Below are 23380 nucleotides of genomic sequence, written 5' to 3' on the forward strand. Positions count from 1 at the left end.
TTCGAATCGAAATAAAACTCGTAGACAACAGTTTTTGCGGATTTTGTTTTTATCATATCTTTTGATCCAGAAGTCCAAATAAGGCATATAATATGTCGTTGGAAAGCTCTTGAAATCTACTATCCAACCCAATTGAAATCAGATTAAAATCTTCTTTAGATAAAAAGATATAGCCGAAATAGTAGGACGGTATCAGTTTTGGATAAAGTTTCATGTCTCATTCATATCTTTTTCGTTATAGCTCGGATTTATTATTATAATATATCATTGGAAAGATAATTTAAAGATCTATCCAACCATATAAAATTTGGATAAAAAATATGAGGCACGAAAATAATATCTGACTGTCTTTGAACATGTTTAAATCCGAATAGAATTAGGACTTTAAAAAAGGAAAGTTTTATAAAAAAGGAAAGTTTATATTTAAATCAAATTCCTTAATCTTATCTTTTCAAAAAAGGATAATTAAGATATTTTAGAAACTTATAGAATATTCTAATCAATCCTAATTAGTTTAGGAATAGGATTAAACCTTTGGACCCTCCTCATGATCATTGGGTCGTAGGTAAAATCCGGTTTGGGCCCAGTTTAGTATTTTGGCCATAACTTCCTCAATATTCATCGGAATCGGGCTTATAATATATCGTTGGAAAGGTCTTTTCAACCCCATCCAACTACACCATTATTGGACCCTTATCATAGACCAAACTAAACTGGAATGGACGTTTTCATAAAATAGAGTGGGTTTTCGAAAACAGAAAGAAAGAATTTTAACAAAAACTAACCGCAACACTAGACTTTTCACACTTTCACCTCATTCGATTATGGTTCGACGTGAAAGGTATTCATCACTGGGTTTGGTTTTGGGGAGACACAAATGGGTGTCTACACATAGTAACCTTATTTTTAACCTAGTAACCTTTATTAAAACTACTACAACGTTTAATATTATTGTGAACTTGAAATACGACGCTATTACCCTAATTTTAACATAGTGACCTTTATTATTCATATTGATCACAATATAAAATATTTCATTACAAAAATAACCACTTAGGCCTATATATTACCAAAATGATTTTTATTTCAATATAGTGACCCTTTTTTAATTATAGTGACCCTTTTTTTTTTTATTAATAAAACAACCATACTTTCTCTAATGTTAGTGGTCCACAATAAATTAGTGTGAACCAGGTCCATTTAAGAATTTGTATTTTTCCGGTAGATTGCAAAATCTAATCATAAGTTTACAAGACACCGATTATAAAGACAATAAAGTTAATAACCCCAAATTTAGGCCCTGTTTGATTCACCTTAATTTTGCTGAACTGAAATTATTTTTACTGAACTGAACTTATTTTTACTGAACTGAACTTAAGTTTACTGAACTGAAATTATTTTTACTGAACTGAAATTATTTTTACTGATTTTCTATTATAATTCTTCTTTAAGAAAACTGAATTTTATTGAACTGAACTTATTTTTACTGAACTGAAATTATTTTTACTGAACTGAAATTAATTTTACTGAACTGAACTTATTTTTACTGAACTGAAATTATTTTTACTTAATATTATTTTTTTAAGGTGAATCAAACAGGGTCTTACTCAATCACTCAAGCAAATGGATGAGATTACAGCAATTAAAAATCCACACGGTCAATGTTTACTTAAACTTCTAAAAGCTTCTATTACAACTCATAAAAACACATCAACGTAAGATTGATAAGGAAACAATTAATAATTAATTTGTTGATCAATCCGAATATCCGATTAATCAATTCTGATTAACATCATATACTATGGTCATTCTGTCAGGTTATAACATCTGGAAATAGTAAAGAATAATTAATACTTCGTAATTAGTTGTCAAAGATGCTTGGACATTATCCGGATGTGGGTGGACGGATGGCCGTATATTAATACCCAGAAAAATCAAAATAAAATAAATAAATATAAAATCTACTTGTTTCAAAAAAAAAAAAAAAAAAAAAAAAAAAAAAAAAAAAAAAAAATCTACTTCAAAGTAATGAACATAAACTTAAAATAAAATAGGAAAATTTGTAAATTGTAGCCATTTAAAATTCGTATTTTGCAAATTGCAACCATTTAAAATTTTTTTTGCAAATTACAGCCTAAAAGTTCGTATAAATTGTAAATTGCAGCCCGATTCAACTTTTTCATTGGTTTACATGTCGAAAAATCTCCTATTAATGTTTTAGGGGTCATTGAAGTCTTTAGGGAACCGAATTGAGGTCGGAATTAGCAAAAAAATAACGTAAGTTGTAAACTGATTAAAAAGTTAAATCGGGCTGCAATTTACAATTTATACGAACTTTTGGGATGCAATTGATTGCAATTTTGTTTTTAAATGGCTGCAATTTGCTAAATACGAAATTTAAATGGATGCAGTTTGCAAATTTTCCAATAAAATAACGCATCTTATCTTCACTCGCAAAAGTAAAAGTTTTGTGTAGAACGGACTCATGTGAGTCCAAGCATACAATCAGAAAAAATAAAATAAAATTGAGTGTGGTCGCCAGCCGCCGACAAGTGGCTAGGTAGTGGCAGTGGGTAGGAATGAGTATGTGCATTATAACCGGACTCACGTGAAACGGTCTCACGTAAAACCTTCTTCTCGCGTATAAAATTATACGGTGTACGAAGTATGAGGTTATATAATAAGGGTATCTACACACAAAAAAGTATAACCACGTTGATGAGATAATCACAAAACTACGTGTTAGACCATGAGTCGTGATTAAGTCATAATTTCATTAGAAAAGCATGACAAATTTGCACAAGACATGCCTAATCCTTCATTTTTAGTGTTGGATTGTTGGAATATATAAAGGTCAAATTAAGACTAGTTTAATTACTAAATCTACACTAATCTATATATCAAAAAGCGTTTCTAAGAACATTTATATGCTACGTAGATCTCTCAATGCGCCACATCATCCACTCAACTTTTTAGCATGCGTGGCTCTCTATTCCATTTGTTTCTCATTGCCCATGATAATTCTCTTATAATGCGAAGTAAAACAAATTTTATACAAGATTTGAACACGTAATCTCTAATTCTATAACTATGTGTCTTACCACCCAAAATATATGTTATGGTTATCTTTTAAATACAAAATATTAATATATGTAGCAAATGATGAAATGAATAACAAATTTAAATATAAGAAAATTAAGATTTGAAATTGTGTCATAAATTAAATTATTATCAATCTCATGTAATAACACGAGGCATCACCTAAGCCCAAATACTACCTTTTTTTTTTCAAATGAAGAAAGTAGTAAACTTGGAATTATTTGGAAAGTTGGTGAACAACCTTCCAAATCTATGCATTTCAAAGGCTAAAAGATTTAAGTGTTTCTAAACGCAACTTATACAAGGTAATCTTATTAGAAAGACAATGATATATTCTGATAATATGTTAAAAAAAATACGTACCTCCGTTAATAGTTATCTGCAACTTTGGGGTATTATTTGTGAGAGATAAAATATTCTAAAGTTGCAGATAACTATTAACGGAGGTAGTAAATTAGATAAGGGTAATTGAGTTTTTATTTTGGAAGCAAAGGATTAATCAGTTCAAATGGACTCATATAGCTAGAACACACTTAGTCATTTGGAATTTTGGATGCTTTTCAAAACACTTACATGTATATATAATTTAATCAATCTCTATATCATAGTACTTAGGGTTTGTTCTGATACGATTATTTTCACTTCAGTTCAATTCAGCTCTATTAAGTTCAATTCAGTTCAGTTCAGTTCATCAGTTTAGTTTAGCTCTAATAAGTTCAGTTTAGTTCAGCTCTAATAAGTTCAATTCAGTTCAGTTCAGCTCCTAATTTCCTTATCTTATAAAATATTCATTTCAGTTCAGCTCTAATAAGTTCAGTTCAGTTCAGCTCTATTAAGTTCAGTTCAGTTCAGTTCAGCTCAGCTCAGTTAAGTCAATGAGAACATACCCTAATATATTAAGCTCCAATAAGTTAATAAATTAACATTATAGAAAAATTGGAATACATTTTTTTTTGTTTTTTTTTTATTTTTTTGTTTTATTTTTTGTTTTTTTTTTTTTTTTTTTTTGAGGGAAAGAAAATTGGAATACAAATAAAATTCAATATTATATTCTATAACAATAATATGCAAAAATAATGCAATAAATTTATAATACTCGCACAAAATAAAATTAGTCTATGTTTTATTTAATCTTATTTGTCTACATACTCGGTATATCTTAAATTACAGAAATTAATTTTTTCTATACTTATTGTTAATTTATTTTTTTTTAATAAAAACCTATTTTGTCAACAATTGTCCTATCAGTGCGAAATTAAAAAAATAAAAATTGTTTGAACTTACTTCTTTTGTGCTAATTAATACAATCTTATTTTAAATTAGCTGAACTAATATAAACTAAATACTAATACATAAATTAAAATAAATGAATGACCAATTTTCACTTAATATTTCGTAACTGTATAAAACAACAAGCAATATAATGTTAGCAAACTAAAAAAAAAAAAGGGAAATTCTCTTTGGTAACACTGTAGATTTAAGTTTTCTCAGTGGTAAATTGCAAAAAAAACTTATTATCATTGGTAAACTTGAATTTTTGATACCAAAGAGAATAAATATTTTAACCAATTTTCCTTAACCATGGTTAGTTTAATTATTTTCTAACAATTAATTAAATTTAGAAATATATATTTTTTTAAAAAAAAAAACAATCTCCCCTTCCACCACCAGCCAACTACTGCCACAACCAGCAACCACCGTCGGCATCCCAACCCCCCTCTCCCCTGGCCGGTGCACATCCCCTCCTAGCCGGCGACCCTATCCCCCTCCCTTTCCTCAACCACCACCAACCCAAAACCTCACACCACCACCCACGATCCTCCTCCCGCTGCAACTACATTACAACCATCCTCTCAATCTATCTCCTCCTTTCACGCAACCTCCCTTTCCTGCGCCAGATCGAACCCAAACCCACAACCCAAACCCCCGGCGAAAATTAGCGGCGCAAAAAAGGATGAAATCAATCAATTTCAATGGCGAAAATCAGCAGCGACGCTTCAGGTTGAAGGCCATGGTTCTAAAAACCGATTGGTTTCGAAGGTGGGGGATTTTGAAGCCAATTAGGGATTTTGATGGTGGGGTATTGGGTGGCTAAGGAATTTTAGATTTTCGGGGGTGGTTTCTGGGATTTTCGTGGGGAAGGGAGGTGGGTTTTGGGGAAGGGGGAAAGGTGCGGCGTGGTGGATGCTGGCCGGGGAAGGAGGGCTGGATTTTCGTGGGGAAGGGAGGTGATTTTCGGGGCTGGAGATGCCGATGCTGCGCCGGCGAGAGAGGTGGATAGGCGTCGACGTGGGTTGGGGCAGGGGAGTGAGCGCCGGCGTGGTGGATGCTGGTCGGGGAAGGAGGTTATTTTTTTGTTTTTTTTAAAAAAAATAAATTAGTTTTAAAATTATTTTTTAAATCATTTTAATGTCAAAAAAAAAAACCTAACTATAGTTAAATATTTAGTTAAATTTAGTCATTAATGTTACCGTTAGCTTAATATAAGAAATTCGAGTTTACCAAAGATAATAAGTTTTTTTGCAATTCACCACTGAGAAAACTTAAAACTATAGTGTTACCAAAGAGAATTTCCCAAAAAAAAATTGATCAAAAGCCAAATATTTTAATTTTAAACACAAGGGATAGTTTGATTGATTCAAAACAATTACTTCCTAGATTTTTGAATAGGTGCATCATTGATATTTTTTACATCATTCCAAAGTAACTTTTACCATGTTATTTTATTTTTTTTTTATTTTTTTTTTGAAAGAAGCTCAAGAGAGCATAATTAGTATTAGGATAATTTGTCAATTACTACCGCAAGTTAATACCATTTTGTAAATTACTACTGCAAATTAAAAAAGTTGTGAATTACTACCGCAAAAATTTTTAAGATATTGCGATTACTACCAAACCCCCATTAAACCCAACTATGACGTCATTATATCCCTATAACCCGTGTTTGACCATGGTTAAGGGCTTTAACCAGCCCCCCCCCCCCCCAAAAAAAAAGAAAATGGATTAGGGATATAATGACGTCATGGTTAAGGGCTTTAACCATGGGTTAAAGTGATATAATGACGTCATAGTTGGGTTTAATGGAGATTTGGTAGTAATCGCAACATCTTAAAAAATTTTACGGTAGTAATTCACAACTTTTTAAATTTGCGGTAGTAATTTACAAAGTATTATTAACTTGCGGTAATAATTGGCAAATAATCAAACCATATCGAGTTCCGCCAAGGCGAGTAGGCCTTGCGGTAAATCAATTACAAAAATTTGCTCAACAGAATGTTACTTATTGTTGTTGAGGTAATTTTATAATATGTTTTCGAAATTTTATCCATTTATCATTTTCATCAAATCATAATTAAATGTATTAATAATTTAAGTAACAAACGCGTTTATTTAAAATGACACAGCTATTAAGAAACAAACGGGGAAAGCATTTTAAAAGTTTTGATATATATTTCCAAATTGCTATAAACCATATAAATTTTACCCGCCATAGTCATTAATCACCACACCTCCCCTGCCCTCATTCCTCTCTTTTTCAAATCATTTTCATTGCCAAAACTCGAAACAATAAAATTATTCAAATATATAAAGAGGAGACTAGAAATTAATCATCAAAGCCGCTTTTCTTCAACCTCTTTCTCCTTTCTCACTTGTTCGTGTATTACCAGTACAACAACAAATAAACAAGTTGTTCATCCGTGAACTTATGAAAAAAAAGAGATTGAGAAGACATTTGTAAAGTTCGTAGTCAATCGCATTTCCCGTGATATTCTTGAATCAACTTCAATTGCGATCATATTCAAGGTTCGTTAATTTCATCTTATTTATTATACAAGTAATTCGAGCAATATAGATATCATTTTGTTATCTTTATTTTTCCCGATCTAGTTAATTTATACTCATATTACATTGATTAATTTTTTTTATTAGAGTTGATTAAGATGACGCCGAAGAAAATAGTACGGCTTATATCGGCGAAAACAATGTCGTGGAGTAGAGACGATGATGATGAAGAAGGGGTGCATAGAACCGGATCATCGAATCACGAGGAGGATTACATGGTTGAGAGGCCGAGGGAAAGGCTAAAATCGTCAAGGGGAAAACAATTTGATATGCTTGTTAATGAGTTGAATCAAGGCTCGACTGAGTTTTGTCGAGAGGGATTGTTTGATGGTCTTAAAGATCTTTATCATGGTCTTGCTATTCATCCTGAAAAAAACAGGTACCAACTTCTAACTACATTCTCCATTTTTATCTATTTTTTGAAATTTTTTTTTTTGGTGGCATTAGTAAAAACAGAGGAATGATTGAGAGAAATGAATTATTGGTTAGAATTAAACTACGAGTACAAAATTAATGATATGGAGTGGATTGGGATTAGATGTATTGTTTAAACGAGATTTTAGGGTGTTTATTGTTTGACGGGTTTTGAGTCAATTAAGGTGACATAAATTTCGTAAAACCATATTTGGAAATAAATAAAAATAATAGCATACGTTAAGTTAAGTCATGTAAATGTTTATAGTTGAAAGACAAATTGGTAATTTGTCTATAACTCTATGAGTGTACAAGACAATTTCATTCAAAACTTTTAATTAAGTCTTTTAAAAAAGCTTAGTAAATAAAAATTGTTATCATTATAATTATTAAACCGTAAAATATTATCGAAGTGATTGAATCAAGAAAAATGATCTTGCTAACGAGCGCCCGGGGCGTTAGATAAGGAGTAATTATATTGGTTGAAATGGTATTAAGTTAGGAATGCATGACAAAATCACGCGTCGTTCGGTGTAATTAATGTTAATTTTACTCTAATATTTCCACTTTCATTCTCTTATCTAACGCCCCGGGGGCGCTCATTAGCTTTTGCCCAAAAAAAATTATGGAGTATAATCATTTTGAGTAAAAGGAAAAAAAAAATAATAAAAAGGTGATTATTTATGTAAACCAAAATATGATGATCACTTTGAGCAAAATAAATAAATGATTCCAACATTCCATGCCAAGTATTATGCTCAACTCCTGATTATGTCTATAAATTACTCCCATCTTTTAATCATTTAAATTAATAACTCTCTGTTGAGTAAAAAGAAAATTGACTGTAGACTTATACATGCAATAGTCAAACTCCCCCGCAAAAGATTAAGAAACAGATCAATTTGAAGTTCTAGAGATATCTATAATTATTTTTTACAGTAAGAGAAATTATACCTAATCCAATCAGTTAAATGGATGAGATAGATCAAGCACTAAAAAAAAAAATGTGATTGAAAGATTTGGCTACAAAATTAGTAGTCAATCCTATTTTTTCAAACTATCTGAAAACATACTTTATCCCTTCAACCAGCTGTATCAAAATTTCTAAAATAATTGATTTGGGTTTGTATCCACCACTAGTTGTGCCATTTGTGTACCTCACAAGTTATACAAAAATCCCCGCTAATATTGTTAGCTAATCGAGCTTAGCTAAACTACAAATATAATTAAATTAAAATAAAATAGTAAATCGAGCTGAACTAACGAAACATTTGTAATCTTTTCATTTGTTTGGTTTGACCATGAAAAGAAATTAATTAAATTTTACAATCTTTGGTTTTTTTTTTTTTTTTTTTTTTTTTTTTTTTACAAACACTACTTTGTTTGTATTTGATGAGAGTAAGGATATTTGTTACCCTAAATTTTTTAGAGATAACAAATAAAAGGTAATCATGGTAATTATTACCACCTTCTTACTAAATACTCGATGGTATTAGTTTAATCAAATTTGTCTCTATTCCGAAAAATACACTAATAAAAAAAGCTCCAAAAGAACATAGCGGGTGTAAGCTAGGTCATTATCAAGTTGGGTCAATGTATATATATGGGGACGTAACATTTTGGAATGGGTGCGGCCGACTTATGGGTTCGGAAATCAGATTGAAGGCGTCTCTCTATCTCCCAGCTCATAGTGTGCAATTTGTTCCATTGACCACTAAATTATTTGAGTTCTCACTATACGCCAGATGGTCTGCCTAGATTCAATTCGTATATACTCATATACGGCTATTCGACAATTACTCTCTCCGTTTTTAAATACTTCCTCTACTTTTTTTTATCGACCGTTTTTAAATATTTGCTTCATTTTCTTATTTGAAAACCTTGTACAATATTTAATTTATTTCTCTCACCTATTGGACCCCAACCTAAATTATATTTTATTAATTTTATATTCTGTGTCCTCCAATTCTGTTCATTAGTTTTGCTTTTAACAATTTTTTATTCTTCCTCTTACTCTTCTACCTTTATATTTTATTACTTTCTCCAATTTATCCTAAAACTCCGCATACGGGGAAATGGAGCAAGTGTTTAAAAACGGAGGAAGTATTATAATTGTTTTTTTTTTTTTTAAAAAGAACAACTACTTCCTCTGTTTTTTTATAGTTGCAAACTTGCAACAGTTTGACTTTTACCCTATTCGTGTGTTTCACTTTGACGATTTATACATAAATAAAAGTATAATCATGTAGGATCATGTTAGATTCGTCTCGATTTGTACAATTTTAATATCTAAAATCTATAATTTTTACATATTGGTAATCAAATATATTAACGATTCAAAACATGCACGAAAAGTGTGAAAAGAGAAGTGTTACAACTAAAAAAAAAAATTTAAAAAAAACAGAGGAAGTATTATATTACTCCCTCCGTTTTTAAATACTTGCTCCACTTTCCTTTTCCGGCCGTTTTTAAATACTTGATTCATTTCCTTATTTGGTAAACTTTTACAATATTTAATCAAATTCTCTAGCCTAGTGAACCCACCATTAATCATATTTTATTAATTTCATGTTTTCTCTCCTTCACTTCTCTCCACTACTTTTGCTTTTTACAATTTTTTATTCTTTCACTTACCTCACTACCTCCATATTTTATTGTTTTTTCCAATTTCTCCTAAAATTCCACGGATGGAAAAATGGAGCAAGTATTTAAAAACAGAGGGAGTATATCGGAGTAATTTTATTTGTTGATCAATAATTTATTGGTAAATCTATTCCAAATTATTCAAGTTGTTTTATCACATCCGTCCAAACGCATGTGGCATGTCCAATAATGGCCGCGTAATCTCATTGGTCGCTACTTTATTTTTGCGTGTTACCGTTTGACAGACACTCAGAACTTGTTCTCCTCACATCAAATAAATACTTCCTCCGTTATTTTTTAATTGACCCGCTTTGACTTTTACGCTATTCATCACTTTTTTTTTTTACCGTGTTTTGTGAATAATATGTAAGTAAAAACATATTTATGTTGGATCATTTTGAATTCGTCTCAACAAGTACTATCATAATATATAACTTTTATATTTTTTAATTATGGAGAATTAAAGTTATTGAGCGTTAAAGTTTTGCATTGACAAGCGTGATAAAAGAAACAAGTCAAGTAAAAAAGAAGAGAGGAAATAATATTTTAGTAAAAATAATTTTAGTTTATTAAAAATAAGTTAGTTTAGTAAAAATAAGTTCAATTCAGTAAATTTAATTTAAAGTTTAGTAAAAATAATTTAAGTTCAGTAAAATCAGTAACTGTAAAGAAGAAATATAATCCCTTCGTCCCCCTTTAATAGTCACTTTTGGTAGAAAATCACGGAATTAATAAACATAAGTACGACGTAGAAGAAGTAGATTGAAAAAGTAAATTTACATTGGGTATGCAAAAAAGTAGAGAGGGAAAGTAATTTAATTACATGGGAAAGTAAAATTTAAATGTGAAAATTAAAATTGCACAAATATTTTTGCAAATGACCGCACCTAATACCTTTGCTAATTATTTAAGCTCAGTAAAATTAAAATAAGTTCAGTATAAATAATTTAAATTCAATAAAAATAATTTCAATTCAGCAAAAACAATTTGAATGAACAAAGCCTTATTTTTGGATGATTTAATTGAATTTAAGTAAAAAAAATTACTACAATGGTTGGAATATTAACAAATTGTTAAAAAAAAAGACTTAATAGTTTATTGAAATTGCAAGATGTATTGGTGTGAGAGAAGAGAAAAAATTTGGAAAATAAAAGTGATAGTGGGTTAGAATGAAGATCATGAGAGGATTGTTAAATAAAGGCAGAAAACTTTTAATCAGATTCAAATTTCTTACTCATGCACAGAATACGTACATAAACAAATACATACCAATTACACAGGGTTGTTAATTACTCTATGAAAACTTGAGAAGTTATTATTTCATTTTTAGACCTAGCCTCTTTCTTATAGTATAAAAGCCCCACATTGAAAGATAAAGTAAAGAACTTTCAATATATAATCCGAGTGATTGAAGATTTGAAGCTATAGTATTGTCTATTGGTTTTAGGATAGGTAAAATTGGTTTCAACACTAATTATGACTTGGGTGCATCCAACACCCTATACTTTGCGTAGTAGACAAAACCCCACAAGAATAGTGGCGGGAAAACTCAATGGTTCATAGTATTGAGGCCAATTTTGCCTTTAGGATACACAGAAATAACAGACTTCATAAAATATAGTTTGCCTGTGAGATAAAATTCTGATTGAATATTAATTTGTCATTGTAAATCCAAGCAGCAAAATGTTGTGATGGTGCTCAAACACACACACTAGTGTCGTTCTACATGCTTTGTTAGACAAAAAAAGGGTAAACTGAACCAGGAAAACGCACCATAATGGCAAATGCAGGTGGTACAAAGCATGGGACAAGTTTATACTATTATGGGCAGTTTACTCTTCTTTCTTTACACCCATGGAGTTTGGATTCTTTCGCGGACTACCAGAGAACCTCTTTGTCTTGGACATTGTTGGACAAGTAGCTTTCCTCGTCGACATTGTTCTTAGATTCTTTGTTGGATACAGAGATAAACAGACTTATCATATGGTCCATAAACGCCGTTCTATTGCATTCAGGTGCTATATTCTTTCTTGTTTTTGTTTTCCCTACCAGTTTTCAGTCACACAAACAAGAAAGTTGTTACTGATTTAATTTGTACAAATTTCGTTTCCTACTTACAGGTACTTGAAATCAACATTTATCCTCGATTTGTTAGCTTGTTTCCCATGGGATCTTATTTACAAGGTATTACTCAATACAGTTTCTCAATCGTATAGCTCGATCACCTCAAAGTTGATCTCCTTCAGAGCTCAATTTACTGTGGGGACTCTGTGTGCCACAAAACTTCATTTCTTCTTGACTTATTGTACTTTGTATTTAAAATTTACTATTGCATTACATAAGCTGTTAAATACGTATATCAAAACCATAGTATAAATGTATAATTTATATTAATATACTCCATTATATATTTGCAGGCATCTCACAAAAAAGAAATAGTGAGATACATGCTGTGGATCAGGTTGTGTCGGGTACGCAAGATTACTTTCTTCCTCCAGAAAATGGAGAAGGATATAAGGATCAAGTACCTTATTACAAGGATTATAAAACTTCTTACTGTTGAGCTCTATTGCACACATACAGCAGCTTGCATCTTTTACTATTTAGCCACTACAATTCCTGAAAGCCAAGAAGGCTACACATGGATTGGTAGCTTGACGTTAGGAGACTATAGTTATTCCCACTTTAGGGAAATCGATATTTGGAAGAGGTATACAACCTCTCTATACTTCTCCATTGTCACCATGGCTACTGTCGGTGAGTTGTTCTGTTTCTTTCTCACATGTTAAGTATATCAGTTTGATTTCAACATATAAATATATGTATATTTGTATATATGATGAAAATGTGATACAAATATTACTATGCCGTGGATACTGTAAGAAATTTTGTATGCCTTAGCTAGATAGCGTTACTCATACAATTGATCATCTGGTGTGCTATAAGAAATGCTGACTAGAGATTATAGAATAATTACTAAGCAAATGAGTGGCATTTTCTAATCCAAGGATCCAATAATATCATTTATTTTGAGGTGAAGAGAGTAATGATTTATTATGATAAGTCAGATTTGATTTACATTTATAATGCTAAAAAGCTTTGGCAACAGTTTTGATTGATTATGGCAGGTCATGGAGTCATAATAAAGAGTGTTTTTAGTGTAAACTTAATGAGAGTACTGTGTAGTAATGTAGTATGAACCTACTCACAAAAAGATGTTACAGCAAAACTACTCAGATATGTGTTCATGATTGATTCTAAAATGTCATTAACTCATGAATAATGTTGTTATTTTACAGGATATGGGGATATACATGCTGTCAATATGCGGGAAATGATATTCATTATGATTTATGTCTCATTTGACATGATTCTGGGTGCTTATCTGATCGGTAATATGACTGCATTGATAGTTAAAGGCTCTCAAACAGAACGATTTAGGGATAAAATGGCAGAAGTAATGAAATATATGTACAGAAATAGGCTTGACAGGGACCTTCGTAATCAGATTAAATCTCATCTGCGTCTGCAATACGAAAGTAGCTATACTGAGGCTTCTGTTTTGAATGACATTCCCATTTCTCTTCGAGCAAAGGTAATGTCAAGAACCAGCATTAAAAAACTGCTAATATCTGTATCTGAGAAATTGGGTTGCTTTTGTTCCTGTAATATCCTTACTAGGATGAGCTAAATATATACTCTATTGTTTATGCAGATTTCCCAAACATTGTACCTGAAGTACATAGAAAATGCTGCAATTTTTAAAGGATGTTCTATAGCATTCATGAATCAGATTGTAAGCTCCTAACTTTCTATCTATTTTTCGACAGATTCTAATTTTCTGCATCTTACTGCTGTAACAGATTCTTGAAATTAAAGCACAAATTATGCTGTCATACTAAAATGACAACTAGTTTCTGGGTGCAGCCATACAGATCAATGGTTGTCTACCTATGATCTTGTGTGTTTTGACATGTTTCTCATAGTTTAATGAGGAGATTCTGCAATTTGGTGATGAAGGTTAGGCCTTAAGATTTTCGGTCTGTTCATCACCAAATCATTTCCTTTAACATATAGGTTCAGCCATACAGATTAATGGTGGTCTACATATGTTCTTGTATGTTTAGACATGTTTCTCTTAGTTTAATGAGGAGATTCTGCGATTTGGTGATGAAGGCTAGGCCTTGAGATTTTCGTTCTGTTCATAACCAAATCACATTTTCAGTACAAACTCAAAATTGATTTTTCGATTTGGTGATGATGGTTAGGCGTTAAGATTTTGAGAAGGTTATAACCCACAATAAGAATGAAAATGTGATTCCTGTTGCTGTATAGAGATAGACAATTAGACACAATGGTACGACATCTCTACATTGTGATAGTTGGATTATATGTTAACCTATGCTTTTGGTCTTGCAGGTGACCAGAGTTCATGAAGAATTTTTCCTTCCTGGTGAAGTGATATTGGAGCAGGGAAATGTAGTAGATCAATTATATATTGTCTGTCATGGAAAGCTGGTATGTGTACATGCTTCTTTTATCCCAATAGATTTATTTTTGTAATACCAGGAATTGTAACTTTTCGTAATCTAATACTTTACACATGATAAAGTTCGCTATTCCAATTTGACATCAGATGCAAAACTATAGACATGGTTAATATTGTACTAGCTAGCTTCACAAGTGGCATTTGATGGAAATGACAGAGTTCATCTTTTGATGCAGTTCAGACTTGAACTAATGTACCATCATGCTAGCTCTTTTCTTTAATAATCTCTTTACATTACTTCTCCTGAATGGATACTAGTTTTTGGATAGTGGTTGCAAGAATTCACATAGTTATATCTGTTGCTCTTCTGCAGGAGGAGGTAGTCATTGAGCAAGATGGGTCAGAAAAGACGATTTCACATCTTGAACTTAATAGCACTTTTGGACAAATTTCCATTTTTGGCAACATCCCTCAGACTTGTACAGTCCGAGTTATTGATCTCTGCAGGCTTCTGCGGATAGACAAGCAATCATTGAGTAATATTATTGACATATACTTCTATGATGGGAAAAAAATCTTTGACAATCTCCTTGAGGTAATTGGAGGACTGAGTCCATAATGCCAAGCATATTTTGTCTTTTAAAGATCAATTTTGCTCTCCCTTTTTTATGTTCTTTAGATGTTGCTTAACTAGTAAAGCTCAATACAATCTTTACTTTGTATCTAACTGCACAAGTAATATATCTGCCATTGTTCATTGATTTGATAGGGCAATGATGGAAAGTTCAACTTCAAGGAAATTGAATCAGATATCGCATCTCACATAGAACAACATGAATCGGAACTTGCTCTCAAAGTAAATAATGCTGCATACCGTGGTGATCTTTATCAGCTAAAGAATTTGATAGGTGCTGGAGCTGATCCAAAGAAGACAGATTACAATAAAAGATCTCCTCTGGTATGTTGTTTCATCAACTATTCGTTACCCTTTCTTGCTTTTACTCTTATTCCATCTTTTTGGATTATGATCTGGTAGTCCCTTGTATACTTGCTTTTCTAATAATGCATACTACATTACTACTGTCATAACCTTATCATGTTCAACAAGTTTATAAGTAATAGATATCCCTGTATAAAGTTTGCAGCAGTGACAACTTCGGCATGAATCTATGTTATGTATCCTTAGCAAGGTTGTCATTGTAGTCTTTAATTTTTTGGATAGGAAATAACTTCTGGTCTTGGTCTCTGTCAAGGAATGCAGGACACAAAAGTGATTGCATGTTAACAAAATATGTTTGTAGCTTGTAATCTATACCTCATGATTTCTATAGGTTATAATGATAGCAGAAGATTGTATAGAGTTATATTTCTTCTTGCCTGTTGCAAACTGTGTACATAACCTAGAAACCTCTTTTGGCTACAGCATATTGCAGCATCTCAAGGACATGAAAACATTATTCTTTTTCTTATTCAAGAAGGCGCTGATGTCAACCAGTCAGGTGGCTTTTGCATTCAACTTCTTTGCTTTTTTCACTCTTTTTTTTTTTTTTTTTTTTATTATTATTTTTTTTTTTTATTTTTTTTTTTTTTTTGTGTGTGTGTTATTTACTATTATTTTGCAGAATCACTGATAAATTTATTTTATCCACAGATGATTTTGGAAATACACCCTTACTAGACGCTGTGAAAAATGGACATGACCGAGTTGCTGAGTTATTATACAGAGAAGGAGCTAGAATTGATTTAAAAGATGTTGGTACTTTTCTCTGTACAGTTGTTCTAAGCGAAAATCTGGAATTTCTGAAAAGACTTGTGAACAATGGAGTTGATCCAAACTCTAGAGATTATGATCGTAGAACTCCACTTCATGTTGCTTGTTCTCATGGGTTATATTTGATGGCAAAGTTTCTGGTAGAGGCTGGAGCTCTTGTTTTATTGAAAGACAGGTAATATTATTTCACTAACATTGTTAACAAATTTCATACTTAAATTAGCATGTAGTCTAAAGCTATCAATTGCAATGAAGCTTTCATGGTTATTGCTGGACGCCTTGACCTCACGTTTTGTAGCTGGTGCTCGAATAAATGACAGTTTCTGCTATAATGCATTATATACATCTTTTTGCTTCCTTTGATGGATGTCTAAACTCTGAATGATTGTAACGTCTACAATGATACATGAAGATGCACAAAGCCTTTAAAGCATACTTTTTTCATATTTCTGAATTATGAAATCTGAAATCTGCAGATGGGGCTACACACCACTGGATGAATCCAAGATGTGTGGACATAACAGTTTGATAAAGCTACTGGAATCTGCAAAATCTACTCAACAGTCTGAATTTGGTGACCACGATGAAGAAATTCCTGGTACTGTTTAATATTGTTTTGAGTATTGTATCATATATCCACTTTATGATTCCCAATTCCCTCCTCCTGTAAGATTTAAAAGAGAAGTGAAAACAAGTGTTGTTTGAGATTTAAAAGCCACCTTGGCCTAGGTCTTACGAAAGCTGAATAAAAACGTACCGTATCATTATGGACCTACAGTTTTCTACAATGGATAGCTTAAACAGGAGCTTCGATTGTGGCTGCCAGTGTTTAAAATAAAGCCAGAGGAAAATGGAACTGTAGTTATCTGAAAGTAGAAAAAAAAAAAAAAAAAAAACTGATGGTTAACATACCCTTTCCCTCTCTGATTCGATAACATTCTATTCCTTTTACTCCAATTATACCAAATATACCTTAAGGCTCTACCTCAATACTCTCCTACACATAGGTGCACATTTCTGGATTTCATTCACAGGCTTTGTATTAGCCTCTACGAGGGAAGGTCTTGCAAGCTTTCGAACAAGCTTGGATGCAAGTTTCTTAAAAAGAACAAGAACTAGATGTTAAAGTTAGTGGCTTAGTGCATTTCCCAGAAGACTAATAAATTTAATGCATTTGCAAAAGGATTAGAAATCATTTTCCTAATCTTTTGAAAGTAATTAATGGGAAAGCAGTTTTATTGTCAAATTGATGTGTAGGAATAGGACTACATAGCTTGTAAATTTAATTATATTACTTCCTTGCAGATAAGAAACTCCATAAGAAATGTACAGTGTTTCCATACCATCCATTTGATGCCAAAGAGAACAGAACACCAGGGATCGTTCTATGGATTCCACGGACAATAGATGAGCTGGTAAAGGCGGCATCAGAAAAGTTAAACATCCCAACTGATTCTTGTGTTTTATCAGAAGATGGAGGTAAATTATTTGATATAGAAATGATTGATAACGGTCAGAAGTTGTATCTGATAAGTGAAACAGAATAGAAATCATTCAACTCCTTTTTCGCCTCTTCTTCACATGTACAAAATTTGGTTCATTCTTCCCTTTCATTCATGTATAATAGCTGTATAAACAGGCAGTTGAATTTTTGAAGTGTATTAGATTTAGTTATGCCATGGTTATATACTTGTATTCTGAGAGACTGAAAAGATTGGATAGATCCGAAGAAGGTTGCCTCATGAGCTGATGGTTGGCGCGAACATATGTGAATCAGTGAATGTACTAGCTTATCTAAAGTGATTGAACTGCTCCAATTCCGTGGATTGAAAGGTCATTGAACGATATACATATTTGTTGGGAGCTATGTTTAGTAATTCAAGAGTTGCAAACTTGCAACTGATTATTATGAGCTATGTAAATTGTAGTTTACCTTTTGAAAGACATCAATTAATAAAAACTACAATTGCACAATGTTTTTATACACAACATTGTCAGGTATACTATCATACGAAGTACTTCATATATATTAATACTAATCTGCTGTATGAATTATGGATTTTATGTACTTTATCATGGAAATTAAGCCTTAGCTTTTTGTTAATTACCCCAATTTACTGTCATTTAGCTCATCTAATATGTTTTTGTTAGCTAATATTTTAATCAGAGTTAAGGTGCCAGAATTTTGTCATCTTGAAAGAAATGGCATATATGCAGATATGCTGTACAAGGGTGGGTTGTCAAAGATTAAGGTGACATTAGATTGTACTTTAATGAAGTTTGAGGATTGAGTTTTCTTAAACTCATTCAGAATATTTGACAGTAGTACCCAAAGGCCTCGTGTTGCCACTTTTACATTCGAATTCACAACTCGCAAAAAGATTTGTCAATTGAGATACTAACACAATGGCCAATTGACCAGATTGGTAAATAAAAAAGAGCTTCCCCCCAGCTAATATGTCATATTATGATGGCAATTTTGTAAATATAAGAGGTGAAATTAATTTTTTATTTTTTTTATTCTGTTGTCTTCTTTTTCCTCTTCTCCTTCGTCAGTGTTAAGTGCTCAACCATGCTCAACCTAGCAACACCATCTTCCCAGCTTCGCTGATGGCAAGATCTTAAATTGTTAAGCCATGCTCAACGCTAATTGATAGGTGTTAAGCCGCCGAATTTAACGAAAAACCCTAAGAAAATTACATTAAATAAGGGCATAATCAACCCTAATTGGTAGGTGTTAATCATTGTTTGAGAGTTGAGATCTTGTTAATGGTGAGTTGTGGAGACTTGACGGAGATGTCGGTCGGTAGTTTGTTGCTACTCTGTTAGATGGACTTCGTGCATCTTGACAACTTTACCCTTTCTAAGTAGGCGGAAAGGACACCTTAACCCTCATAACAGGTATTTTCTCATAAATAAGACCCATAACGACAATTTGGTAAAAATACTCCGGCAACAATCTATATCTATACTTAGTATTTAAAAACACAAACCACAAATTTTTCATATGACAAATGGCATCACAATTTATAAGTCACTCATCACCCCATATGCCACATGTTATCTCCCTTAATATTTATGTTTAAGTTTTTATGCATTATACAACTTGCAAATTCAAGTAAGAAAATGAAGTGTTTCATTTCCACCATAATAAAATAATGTTTTAATTAATACACATTACATAAACATATAAATTATAATAAAAATTGTCTTTTCATCTCCTAGACTTTAAATATAATTTAAAATAATATGTCATTTTATATCCCACAATCGTCACGCATATATATCTAACTAAATTTATTCATCTTCTTTCACGGTTCTACCCTCTCTCTTTTTTTCTTTTAAATTTAGAAATGAAACAATTTTTCTACATATGAAAATAATTAACCCAAGTAATAACCCGTGCATTGAACGGGCCAAAAAACTAGTTTGGTAAAAAAATGGTAATCATATGCGAAAATTTGATAAAAACATTAAATTCGGTGACATTAAGACCAAAAAAATCTAATTTTTTCTGACAAACTCTTTCAAAATCCTAATATAATTTTTTTTTTTGTTTTAAAATTTATTTTTCCTATTCAAAATTTTGAATTAATATGTCATTCCCTTTATATTTTGCTAGATTTCGATATCAAATTTATTTCCAACCCCTTTTTAAAAAAAAAAAAAAATCGTTAATAAGGGTATGAAACTTAAATGAAAATTTATACTAATTTTTTTTTTTATTGAAATTGTTATTTTCATAAAAAGGATTGGTAAAAAAATCACGAAAAACAAACTAAGTTAAGCATTCGCGAGTAATTTATCGAAAAATTTTGTATTTTTTGGGTTAATTGTCACCTGAGGTTATATTATTTACCAAATTGTAGCTTAGGGTAAGTTTTTTTTTTTTTTTTTTTTTTTTTTTTTTTTTTTTTTTTTTTTTTTTTTTTTTTTTTTACCAAATTATTGCTAAGGGTCTTTTTTATTACTAATCTGGTCAATTAACCTTAATACAATTATCACTTTTGGGTCATTATTACATGTTTAGATCGAGTTATGTTGGGTCAAGTTGTCCTCATTTCGGGATCGCATTCAGGTTAAGACAAATTTGGTTCAAGTCATGTTAGGATGTTTTACCATTGGATGGGTTTGATTTAAGTTGAACTTTGCTTTGAAACATTTGATAGAAGTTTAATTTTGAATTTAATGCCTTTCGGATGCGGGATAAATTTTGGGCTGAAAATTATAATGTGTGATAAACTTCAAGTTAGGTCAATCTCATGATCAAGTCAAACTCAAGTTGAAAAAAATACAAATCAAATCACTACTTGGTTGAGTCAAGTTTGGATTGGATCACTATTACATAGTTAAAGTTTGAATGGAAAATATTTTTCTAAACGACAACTTAATACACATTAATGAAAACAAAGCTTACAGCCATACATAGAGTTTTATGGTTTGAAGAAAAGAGTTTATATGAAAGAGAAAGTTGTTAATTTGATCACCATTGTTCAATAAATTGTTTCACACCTAAAAGAGGCTATTGATTTGATCCCTATCTTTATTGAATTTATAATTTTAGTCTAAAGAGGCTATTGATTCGATTCTTATCTTGAAAGAATTTGTAAATTTAGTCTAAATAGGCTATTGATTTCCTCTCATATCTTGAAATAATTTATATTTTTAGGAAATTTTGACTTTTACCACAAAAAAAAAAATCAAAAAATTGTTTTTTACCACCAAAACTTCTAAAACTTTTATTTTACCACCAAAAAAATTTCTAAAAATTGTTTTTTTACCACCAAACGTCAAGAAATCCGTTAAATCTAACGGTTTAAAAAAAATTCCTTCGAATTTTGTGCGCAAAAGATGTTTTTCATAGGTTTAGGGGGGCACTTTGGTTCTACGGGACCAATTTGAGGTCAAAATTGACAAAAAATGATCGAAAATGCCTCGTTTTGTGTGTTCACGCAAATCGAGGTTTTTTTTAAACACGCAAAATGAGGCATTTTCGATCATTTTTTGTTAATTCTGACCTCAAATTGGATCCGAAGGGCTAAAGTGCCCCCCAAAACCCCTAAAGAGCCTGTGTTTGACACGAAAGTCGAAGAATTTAGAAAATTCCGTTAGGTTTTTGACGACAGGTGGTAAAAAACAACTCTTAATTTTTTATTTGGTGGTAAAATAAAAGTTTTAGAAATTTTGGTGGTAAAAAACATTTTTTTGATTTTTTTTTTGTGGTAAAAGTAAAAAAATCCATATTTTTAATCATGCATATTTTTCTTATTATGGTATTGGATTAGTAAATTTGGAATTTGAGTTCAATAAAAAAAAATAAAATAAAACTCGCTCCCATTGCTTTTGATGTTCTTGTAACTATTTATGATGTGTGAAACATTTTTAATTAGTCCCAATATATAAGAAATAAAATAATTACATGGAGTCTTGTTAAATTTGTCTCATGCTAAAAATATCAAATTTAAATAGTTTTTACATAACTCAAAATAATTATCTAAGTGTTTTACAACAAAGGATTTCAAAGAGATCAAAAGAAAGCTTTTAGATACTCCGATAATTGTTGTGTATATTTCCTTCAGATTATGCAAGGATTTATAGTACCCTTGCATGAATAGTGTTTACTCGATATGTTAAACATGCAGTGAAATGTCTAATCGAGCATGAGGTTCTGAGCGGCGATATTTAATTTGCATGGGAAGCTAAACGGTGGTGTTTGGCGGTATTCTTAATCCGTTCATATTACGCAATACGGTGCGTATTACAACAATCCCCCTTGAATAGATTTCTATAGGGTGACTCCTAATTTACATGTATGTAAAATTAAATATTACCGCTATTTTACCTATATGTTTATCTGCCTCATTAAAACCTTGCCAAGAAAAACCCTGTGGGATAAAAACTTGGACGAAGGAAAAAGAGTACAGCACATATAGGGCTCCCCCTAAGTTAGCACAGATCACAAAGACGACACATGTCGGTCGAGTTCTTGAAATTTGCTAGGTGGTAATAATGCCTTCGTGAATAGATCGGCTAAGTTGTTGCATATATGACTGAATCTGCTTGACATCGATCTTACCTTCTTTTTCCAAGTCATGAGTAGAAAAGAACTTGGGGTCGATGTGTTTTGTTCTATCACCTTTGATGTAGCCTCCTTTAACTTGTGAGATGCAAGCAGTGTTGTCTTCAAATATTTTAGTTGGGTCTTCTTCAACTGTTTTAATGTCGCTTTCTTTTAGTACGTATATGTTGGGTCACAGATCGCAACCATATACATTCCCTACCAGCTTCATAAAGGGCAATCAATTCAGCTTGGTTTGATGAAGTTGTTGTTAGTGTCTGCTTGGTTGACTTCCAAGAGATTGCTGTATTGCCATAGCTGAAAAGATAACCAGTTTGTGATTTTGATTTTACTGGATCTGATAGGTAACCTGCATCAGCATATCCCACGAGAGTAGGATTTCCATTTCTTGGATAGAAGAGCCCTAAATCAATTGTTCCACGTATATAGCGAAGTAGGTGCTTCACTCCATTCCAGTCTCTGCTTATAGGTTTAGAGCTATACCTTGCTAATAAGTTTACCGAAAATGCAATGTCTAGCCTAGTGTTGATGGCCAGGTACATCAAAGCTCCTATTGCACTTAGGTATGGCACCTCTGGACCAAGTACAGCTTCACCTTCTTGTCGGGGTCTAAATGGATCATCTTTGATGTTTAAAGCACGAACAATCATTGGTGAATTCAATGGGTGTGCTTTGTCCATATAGAATCTTTTTAATACTTTCTCGGCATAATTGGATTGATGAATTAAGATACCATCTTTCAGATGTTCAATTTGTAACCCGAGACAAAATTTTGTTCTTCCAAGGTCTTTCATTTTAAATTCTTTCATCATACATTTAGCGGTTTCTTCGATTTCCTTATGTGTTCCGATGATGTTAAAATCATCAACATACACCGCTATTATGACAAAACCATTTTCAGACCTTTTGATGAATACACATGGACAAATTTGGTCGTTCTTATACCCTCCTTTGAGTAGGTACTCACTTAAACGGTTAAACCACATCCTCCCAGATTGCTTTAAACCGTAGAGTGATTTTTTCAATTTTATGGAATGTAGCT

At 31.8% G+C, this 23380-nt stretch overlaps 1 protein-coding gene across 1 annotated transcript; it reads left to right on the forward strand.

Moving 5' to 3' along the window:
• The first annotated feature begins 6630 nt into the window (after nucleotides 1–6630).
• Nucleotides 6631–18348, forward strand: LOC145555930 (potassium channel SKOR-like). The gene is made up of 14 exons (XM_081617644.1): nucleotides 6631–6903; nucleotides 7030–7321; nucleotides 11790–12014; nucleotides 12120–12183; nucleotides 12417–12756; nucleotides 13299–13594; nucleotides 13715–13795; nucleotides 14419–14517; nucleotides 14862–15083; nucleotides 15258–15446; nucleotides 15912–15987; nucleotides 16140–16434; nucleotides 16736–16857; nucleotides 17565–18348. The coding sequence occupies exons 2-14, from the start codon at nucleotides 7041–7043 to the stop codon at nucleotides 17804–17806; spliced, it is 2532 nt and encodes an 843-aa protein (XP_081473770.1). The 5' UTR covers nucleotides 6631–6903; nucleotides 7030–7040; the 3' UTR covers nucleotides 17807–18348.
• Nucleotides 18349–23380: the final 5032 nt, after the last annotated feature.

This window comes from Chenopodium album, chromosome 8 (assembly GCF_948465745.1).
Source record: "Chenopodium album chromosome 8, dcCheAlbu1.1, whole genome shotgun sequence".
NCBI lineage: Eukaryota > Viridiplantae > Streptophyta > Magnoliopsida > Caryophyllales > Amaranthaceae > Chenopodium > Chenopodium album.

Excerpts from the sequence above, each read along its gene's own strand:
- LOC145555930 (XM_081617644.1), top strand. The coding sequence starts at position 7,041 with ATGACGCCGAAGAAAATAGTACGGCTTATATCGGCGAAAACAATGTCG. Across the intron at positions 14,518-14,861 it reads TTGTCTGTCATGGAAAGCTG|GAGGAGGTAGTCATTGAGCA; the intron begins GTATGTGTACAT and ends GCTCTTCTGCAG. Across the intron at positions 15,447-15,911 it reads ACAATAAAAGATCTCCTCTG|CATATTGCAGCATCTCAAGG; the intron begins GTATGTTGTTTC and ends TTTTGGCTACAG.